Source organism: Cystoisospora suis (assembly GCF_002600585.1).
Source record: "Cystoisospora suis strain Wien I chromosome Unknown contig_2869, whole genome shotgun sequence".
Taxonomy (NCBI): Eukaryota; Apicomplexa; class Conoidasida; order Eucoccidiorida; family Sarcocystidae; genus Cystoisospora; species Cystoisospora suis.
In genome coordinates, this window is record NW_027155665.1 from 2,985 (window position 1) to 12,021 (window position 9,037).

The window sequence follows — 9,037 nt, forward strand, 5'->3', positions numbered from 1 at the left end:
ACATACACACATACATATCCATACATACCCCTGCATACACACACATATTCATCCACAGAATGAGAGAGAGATGCTTTTAGATGCATCGTAGAGAAGAAACAAAGACGAGTGCGTCAAACCCAAGAAAGAAGAAACGAAAGAGGGAGAGAAGAGAGTCTTTGGCTTTCTTTTGACTACGTTTTGTGTATGTGTGACTTACCTCACAACGGAGCACCACTGATTTAACTTGAGAGGCAAATCACGATGGCTCCTAATCCACTTGGAATAGGCAGGATACATTATTGTCTCAGAAGTCGGACGGATGGCTATCTTCTCTGCTAAGGGAGAATCTCCATAGTGGGTCACCCATGCGACTTCAGGAGAGAAGCCTTCTACGTGATCTTTCTCTTTCTCAAGTTTATGCTACAAAAAAGAAGAGACAAAAGGAGAGGATAAGGAAGAAGAATGGGAAGAGGAGGAAGAGAAGAAGGAGAAAGAAGATAGAGAGTTCAAAGAGAGAACAACAGTGAGAAGAAGGGAACAGAAGAGAGGGAGAGAGAGAGAGAAAGATCTAGGATGGACTTGCATGTCTTTTTTTCTTTTGATCTCTATCTATGTATCTATCTTTTCAAGAAAGTGTAGAGGTGTAGGAAGACTCGAGAATGGCTAGGTAAAGAGACAGACGACAGAATGGATGGAGATATGTTAAGAAAGAAGAGCTTCGCCACTCCCACCAGTCGTTCCTTCATCCTTCTTGCTTTCTCTCTCTCTTCGTATTTGGTGTCCCTTAAAGAACACGAAAGACCTACACGTGGATGGATACTTGTGCATACGTACATGAAGAATAAGGAGTTCGATGAGCTAAGAAGCTATAAGAGAAAAAGAGAGAAAATACAAACAAGAATATAGAAAAGAAAGAACGAGAGATGTCAAGACACGAATTGAGAGAAGAGAGAGAACCCTCCTAGTCGTCTTCTTCTCCTTCTCTTTCTTCTCTCTCTCCTGTTTCTCCCTCACACTTTCCGCTTTCTCTATCTCCTTATGACCTTCGCTATGACTTACTTGTCTCTTCTTCTGCTACCTCTTCTTCGCCAACCTTCTTTCTTTCTTATCTTCATCTTCTCCTGTCTTTCCAAATTACTTCAACCTGACGATTTTCTCTCTTCTACTTTGCTTCTTCTTGTCTCTGACCTTCTTCTCTTCTCCACCCAGTTTTCTTTTCCTTTCTCTGATCTGTTTTATCTATCCTTCCTCTTTCTCATCTCTACCTCTATCTTCTGTATCACGTGAATAGGAAGTTGATATGACTTACCTTGGATACGAACATAGGGAAGTAGGAGTTCTCCACACCCATCTTCTTGATCTCCTCGTCGAAGAATCTCTGGACCTTCTCCCATATGTGGTACGCCCAAGGCCTCATGATGTAGCATCCACTTATGTCGTAATACTCGATCATCTCGCTACGAACTATCACCTAAAATACAACACAGAGAGAGAGAGACATAGATTAAAGATAGATAGATAGATTAAAGATAGATAGATTAAAGATAGATAGATAGATAGATTAAAGATAGATGGATAGATTGAAGACAAACAGATACATGCAGATAGATCGACAGAGCTAAGGTAGACTAAAGATAGATGGCTTGAGAGTGGAAGAACAATAGATACAGTCAAGATAGATACGTGGTGGACGACGGTAGATAGGAAATGTCTATGAAGATGTCCAGATGTACAGGGACCTTTGAGAGAGACAAAGGAGACAGAAGAGACAGCCACCCCGTTGTGTTAACTGTGAGTGAGCCTCCATAGAGAACACTCAAGATGATAAAGACACTCTCCCCCTATGGAAGAATACATAATACTTACTACACATGCATAACGTACATCTATGTACATACAAGCATACTCATTAAATCACTCATATACAGACATGCATATCTCCATACACACATACTTCCCCCTCCCCTCTACCATATCAGAGAAAAAAATGTCGACACGAAATGCAACTACATCTATCTTCAAATAGAACCAACTCGCTTCATCTATGCTATATACATGTATTCATATATATATATATAGATAGATATATATACATGTATTTGTATATATGTGCCTACGCTTCCCCCACAGCATACACGAAGCGAGTCCATCATACTCTCTATTAGACTCTTTGCGTACAAGCCATCATGATGGTACATACACACACAGGCATGTATATATACACATATCCATATATATACGTTTATATGCATGTGTGTATATGTATATATATATATATATGTCTAGGCTTCCCCCATAGACCTACACCCCTCTCACCTACCACTTACCTAAGCCTACACACATCTATGTATACAGATACAAAGATGTAGAAAGTCTACGATAGAAGTCCACAGTTGCAAAGAAGAGATACTGCGGAAAGAGAGAGAGAGTAAGATAGAGACACGTTCACTCTATCGTAGAGCAAAGGAGAAACACAGAGAGAGTGTGAAAGAAGGAGAGATTACGAGAAATGGAGATCTGCCGATAGATAGAGAGATATAGAAAGAAGGATAAAAGAAACAGATAGATAGATAGATAGATTAAAGATAGATAGATTAAAGATAGATAGATAGAGAATAGATAGATAGATTAAAGATAGATAGATAGATTAAAGATAGATTAAAGATAGATAGACAACAGAGGGTTAACAGGCAGGTAGGGCTGCAGGAGGAGAAAGGTGATACCATCTATGTGTAGCTATATACACAGAAACGTATAAACCCACATACGTGTATATATATATGTATATATATAACTACATGTCTACACATATGTACCTATATAGATCTATACATACAAATACGAAGATAGTTAGACATAGATATATAGAATGAGGTAGACAAACCTAGATGCCCAAATGTACATATATATCTATCGATACATCTAGATATCTATCGATGCATCTATATATCTATCTAGATATCTTCCTATATGACTGGTCAGTAATTGATATATGTTTCTCGTGTTTGAATAGATGAGTGGAGGAGTCACAGATGTAAAGAAGAAGAAGAAGAAGGAAAAGAAGGAAAAGAAGAAGAAGAAGGAGAAGAAGAGGAAGGAGAAGGAGAAGAAGAGGAAGGAGACTTTCTTTCTTTTTTTACCGTGAGATTTTGGACAATGATAGACTGATTCTCAACCTCCGTCTTCGCCAGACCCACCAAAGAATTTTGATGCCTACACAGGAAGAAAAAGAAAAGAAGAAAAGAAAGAAATCTTTGCACCTCTCTTGAGGCATCGACTTCGCCAGAAAGAAGAAGAAGAAGATGAACGGAGGCGATAATAGGGATAGTAGCAGCAACCTGAAGACGAAGAAGAAGAAGAGTGCTCGTTATATTAGTAGCTATTATAATAGTAGTAGTAGTAGTCATAGTACTAGTAGTAGTCATAGTAGTAGTCATAGTACTAGTAGTAGTAGTAGCTGTAGCTGTATGGAGAAAATGTCAATGAAGGTGAGAAGAAAAAGAAGAAGAAGAGGGGGGGGGTGAGGCTCTTCAAACAAAACACACACATAGACTTTCTTCCAAGAGAAAGAAGACTCCAGCCAAATTGACAGCTATGCATGCATGCATACAATTCCATATCGACAGAGGACGATCATGAGCTGTATAGACATCGACATATAGAGTCCACTCTCGGAAAGCCCTACTTGCCCCTCTGAAAGAAGAAGAAGACGATAAGGATGAATGGGAAACAAACGAAGGGATGAAGAGAAAAAGACAGGAAAAGAAGAGAACGTTTACCGGCGTGCATCTCTATAGAAGGATTGAGTTAGCTCTTCTTGTTGATCTTTCAAGGAGAGACATAAAGCTTGAGCGTCTTTAACTCTCGTCTGAAGCTTCGCATTTTCTTCTGCTGCAAGCTTTAGAGCGGACTGCAAACTCCCCACCTCTTCATCTTTCTGCCTACAGCCATACATGAATCACGCACATACTCATCGCAGTCATCTTTTATGCATATACATCTCTTTATATATATTTATATATATATATATATTGATATGTATACATGTATATAAGGACTTCCTATATATATAGAAAGAGAAAGAAGTTCCTTCCTTTTTCTGTCGCAATAGAGACCAGGGATGACCGAGTGTCCTGCAGTAGAATAACGGGGAGTGCACACATGCATATAGACATATGGATATATGAATATATATATACATATAAACCAGTCATAATTATATATGCCAAGCCATAGAGAGGAGGCTGCAAGATCGGTAGCTGTGTAGTATATATATATATATATGCATATGTATGGACGCAGCAGGTCTATGTAGCCTTTCATATCCCCCACGTGTCGATCACGAGCTACTTCTAACTCTACAAGGAGAGACTTGAGATATGATAGATCTACCTGTACAGAGATGTAAGTGGCAAATAGGGACTACGTGCATGTCTTTCTTTCTATCAACAAGATCTGCAGGCAGTCTCCCTGTGCGCGAGACACCCCACACATACAGAGCCAAGCGACGAATGCACACCTCCCCCGAGATCTGCCTAAGCGCATTGCTAAGCAGTCAGACATCTACATGGATCGATAAATAAAAAGGTAGAGAGATAGATAGATTACAGAGAGATAGACTGAAGATATGTAGATAGGTTGAAGAGAAATAGATAGATATATAGATAGATAGATGCATGAATGATGATAGATATATAGGTAAGGCAGAAAGAATCTTTACATAGCATACACCCCTAGCATGACGATAGCATAGCGAGTCTACACACAGTAAGCTAGAGAGTTGTTTGGGGAGGTTCACATGGCGTAGAAAAAGAAGGATAGACTTCTTTCATGACATCTCGGGGGTTCCTCTCTTCTCTTGTATAACTTACAGTATGAGATCTCTTAAAGAAAGAATCTGACGGTCCTGAGCTCCGAGAAAATCTCCATACCTCCCCAAACTTCCTCCTCCTCCCCCTCCTGCCGCCTAGTAAACATAATTCATACATCCCACCATACATACGCACTTAGACATATACATATATATATATATATGTATAGATATATATATAGTAGATATATATATAGATATATATATGCTATCGATATGGTATCCGTCAATACCATTCATCCCTCTCCCATACGTAGTGTCAACCTGTCTATCTATCTATTTGTCGATCTATCTCTCTCTGTTGACTCTATCTATCTCCAATCTGTCTTAAATCTATCTTTCTATGTTTTGTGTATCTATTCAAGATCTAGCTATCTTTGGACTGTCCACGTAGGCAAGATGTCTATGGCGAGACACCCGTTGGCTGGGGGGGTGTCTATACAGTCGAAACACGCACGGGGCGAGTCATCAAAGTCGGAAACACTTTCAGATCTTTCTCCGGCCCCTTCACATCATTCCTATATATTTATATATATATGTATACATATATATTTTCTATCTTATATGTACAAGGAAGAGCTGAAAGAGGGAGAAGATAGGTGCAGGGGCAGACGAATAGAGCATGTAGATATAGAGAAGGAAAAGCTAGATGATTTCTCTGTATACATTCTATCGACGAAGCGACATATATTATATAGGACAGGGAGTCATCGGTCAGGTAGCTAGGCCGCGGGTTGAAAAGACTGATAGCCATGTATCTCATACATATACATATATACATACATATTTGCATATATAGACAGAGATATACATATATGTATTGAAGGTAGAAGAAAACTGAGAGGAAAAGAAGAAGACGTTTTACCTTTTCCCTATGTTTTGGTATATCAATCGATGTATGTATATCTATGTATGTATGTATCTCTTCTCTTGCTTCTTCTCTTTCTTGATAGCTTTTTCCTACGTGCGACTAGATGAAGGCATGTATGCTCTCCACTAATGGAATAGGCAAAGCCGCTGCTTGTTTGCTTTGGAAGGAATTCTGTAGACGCGTGTCTCATCCCTCTTCCTCTTTCTACACCTAATGAAAGACAGAGAAAGCCTAAATCTCCTGTTTTCTCTCACACTTGGATCTTCATCTTTCTCTACACTTACTTCGCCTTGGTATGAGAAGAATCTCTCTCTTTCTCTCTCATCTGCTTCCATTCCTCTTTGGTCTTTTATCTTTTTCTTCTTTTCATGGAGATCTCGATCATCTCTCTCTTGACTCCTTTCTCTTCTTTCCAGATCTTCGCCATTCTCATCATTCCTCCTAGTCATCCATATCGATTGAAACGGCCACGTCGATTGTCCCTCATCTCCTTTCACGCCGAAGGGCTGTCGATGCTCTTCTCCCTCTTCTTCGTCTTTTCTTTCTTTCTCCATGCCTGACTGAGGAGACGAAGAGACCTCTTTATCATGATTGATAGAATCTGTCTTTTCCTTGAGTTTTTCTTTCAGTTTGTCTATCCATTCTTCTTCTTCTTCTTCATTCTTCCTCTTCTTCTCCCTATCATCCTCGTCACCTCTTATCATAACGATCTTCTTCGTCTTCTTCTTCTCTTCTTCTTCTTTTGATTCTTTTCCTTTCTCATCGCTATCTCCAGGAACGCCTCTTCTCGATGAGAGAAGATCTTCTAAAGACTTCCCTCCTTTGCTTGGAAACTTCGCGGTGTCTTCACAAGAGAACTTTCCACCTTTCGGCCAAACCCTCTGATCTGTCTGGAATAGAGAAGAAGATGAGAATTCTTTTAGATCATACGGGTCATATGACACCGAAGGAAGGAGAGAGGCAAACTTAGGGTTTGAAGAAAGAAGAAGAAAGGACGAATCGTTCATCTGTCTTCGCCATTCTTCTTCCTCGTTTGCTGCAGTCCGGTCTCGGCTTCCAAGAAGGAATTGAGAGAAGAAGGCCGATCTTTCTTCTTCTCTTCTTCTTTCATCTTCATAGTCATTGCGATCTTGGTCGAATTTCTTTTCTTCTCTTCTCCTATCAGCATGAACATAGGGTGGATGAAGAGAGTGCGAATGAAGAGAAGGATAAGAAGAAGAGAAAGACGGAGATATCTTGTCATGTTCTTTCTCAGAATCTTTATCTGTCTTTCTCATGTGTCGTTTCTTCTTCTCTTCTTCATCTTCTTCTTCTTCTTCTTCCCTCTTCTCATCTCCTGGAGATCTCGATGGCAAGAAGAAAGAGTGTTTCTTATGTGACGAATCGATGTCTCCAGCAAGAGGAAGACCTTCTTTTCTTTTCTGGTCTTCTTCTTCTTCCTTTGCTCTACACATGTGTATTTCAATGAACGTCTTCCTATTAGGAGAGAAAGGAGGAGAAGGAGAGAAGGAGGAAGGAGAGGTGTCAAGGAAGATCTTCTTCTTGTTTCTTTCATCTTCTCTGAAGGAAGAAGATCGATCAAAAGCATCTCCGCGTGAAATATCATCCGAACTCTCATTGAATCGATCCTGTTCATCGAGATATCGATGCTGTTGTAACATGCTGGCTAGCTGGCTCCTTGTCCTTTCATCTTCCTCTCGATTCCTGTCTCTCCTCATGAGGACTGTCGACTGTCTCCTTGTCTCTTCATCCTTCCTATGCGCTTCATGATGTGCGGAGCTTCCTTCTGACGATTCTGAGGAGTCTAAAAAGCCTCTTTCTTTTCTCCTTTCTCCTCCATCTTGATCACTCTTTTCTTCTTCTTCCTCTTCTTTCCGATGCTCGCGAGGATTGAAAAGAGAAAATTCATCCCTTGAAGAACGAGAGAAGAAAGAAGAAGAAGAGGAATGCAAAGGAAGAGAAGATGAGAGGGGACTCGAGGCGAAAGGAGTAGGAAGAGATTCTATACGGCTGATGTCTCTACGAGTGTTACTGTTGGTCTTCTTCTCTCTCTTCAGCATCTTGCTCTTTCTCTTCTTCTCTTCTTCATTGAGAAAAAGACCCCTATCATCTTCCTCTTCGCTATGTTTCAAGAAAGTAGGAGACAAAGAAGAAGATGAAGGGCCTCTCTCTGAAAGAAAAGGAGAAGTCGAAATAGGCGCAGGAGAAGATCTGCAAAGAGGAAAAGCATACGAGGAAGAAGAGGGGTGTGAGAAAGAGAAGATCGAAGCAGGAGCGGAGTCAAGAGAGAAGAAATTCTTCTCTTTCGCTTCTTCTTTACTCCTAGACACCGCAGAAGATAGACTCGGCGCAGCTAGCTGTCTTAACCATGAGGAAGAGGAAGAAGAAGAAGATGAAGAAGAAGAAGGAAGAGGAAAAGCAGAGGAGAGATCTTGATCTGTTTCTGCATCTGAGAGAGAAGCTAGCTCTGAAGATCGAGGCTGAAGAGAAGCGCCGGCATGTGCAAATGGAGTAGTCGAAGAAGAAGAAGAAGAGATGCGAAAGGGAATTTTGGCGTCGTTCTTCTCTTGAAGAGGATCACTGTGTTGGAGTTCTTTAGTCCGATAGCTAAGAGTTTTGAAAGGATTAAGATCTTCTTCTCTTTTACCTTTTTTCTTATCTCCTTCATGAAAGGGATTCTTACCCTCTTCTTTCTCTTCTTTATCTTTCGGTTCAACGTCCCTTTCTGAGTTTGCCTTCTCGTGCGGATCGCCTTGTGTCTCGCTTTTTCCTTTCTCCTCTTCTCTTCTTTCGATGGCACCTGAAAGATTAGCTTTGAGACCTTCTTCTTCTTTCTTCTTCTTCATTTCTTCATCCATGGATAGATTAGATGCTGCCCTATCTGGAAGAATTGAAACCACCGGAGAAACTAGAGAAGCTGTGTTGTCAGGTGTATGTACACCTGACGGGGGAGGGAAAGGAGAAAAAGAAGCCGAACTTGCTTCAGGAAAGAACGGAGCTTTGAAACAAGGAGAAGAGGAAGAAGAATCTTGACTCGTCGATGTATCCTTTGATACATCCGAAGATGAAAAAGAAGAAGAAGAGACAGAGGGAGGAGGAGAAGGAGAAGGAGAAGAGACAGAGGGAGGAGGAGAAGGAGAAGGAGAAGAGACAGAAGATTTCTTGATCAATCTTTCTGAAGAGAGATGACTCTTCTTCGTAGAATAAAACGAGGCTAACTGTGGATCGGTTTGCTTGTGACCCAGACTTGTGGCATTTTGACTCTCCGGAGCTTCCTCTTTAAAGTCTTCTTCTCTTCCCTTCTTCTTTTCCTT

The 9,037-nt window shown here is 40.6% G+C and overlaps 2 protein-coding genes across 2 annotated transcripts in view; both read right to left on the minus strand.

The window, feature by feature from the left end:
• CSUI_005852 (prolyl-trna synthetase) overlaps positions 1 to 2,015 on the minus strand; it is a 2,832-nt gene extending 817 nt beyond the window's left edge. The window contains exons 1-2 of the mRNA XM_068066020.1: positions 1,292 to 2,015; positions 200 to 402 (exon numbers count right to left, since the gene is read on the minus strand). Of these exons, the coding sequence (XP_067922003.1) occupies positions 200 to 402; positions 1,292 to 1,435 (347 nt within the window). The 5' untranslated portion in view covers positions 1,436 to 2,015. The remainder of the gene's footprint in view (positions 1 to 199; positions 403 to 1,291) is intronic.
• Positions 2,016 to 3,014: 999 nt separating this feature from the next.
• On the minus strand, positions 3,015 to 9,034 carry CSUI_005853 (uncharacterized protein; the record flags this gene model as incomplete). Its single annotated transcript, XM_068066021.1, has 4 exons — positions 3,015 to 3,195; positions 3,762 to 3,873; positions 4,885 to 4,948; positions 6,008 to 9,034. Coding segments are annotated over 4 exons (3,384 nt in total), but the record flags the coding sequence as incomplete, so codon positions are not given.
• Between the last annotated feature and the right edge of the window lie 3 nt (positions 9,035 to 9,037).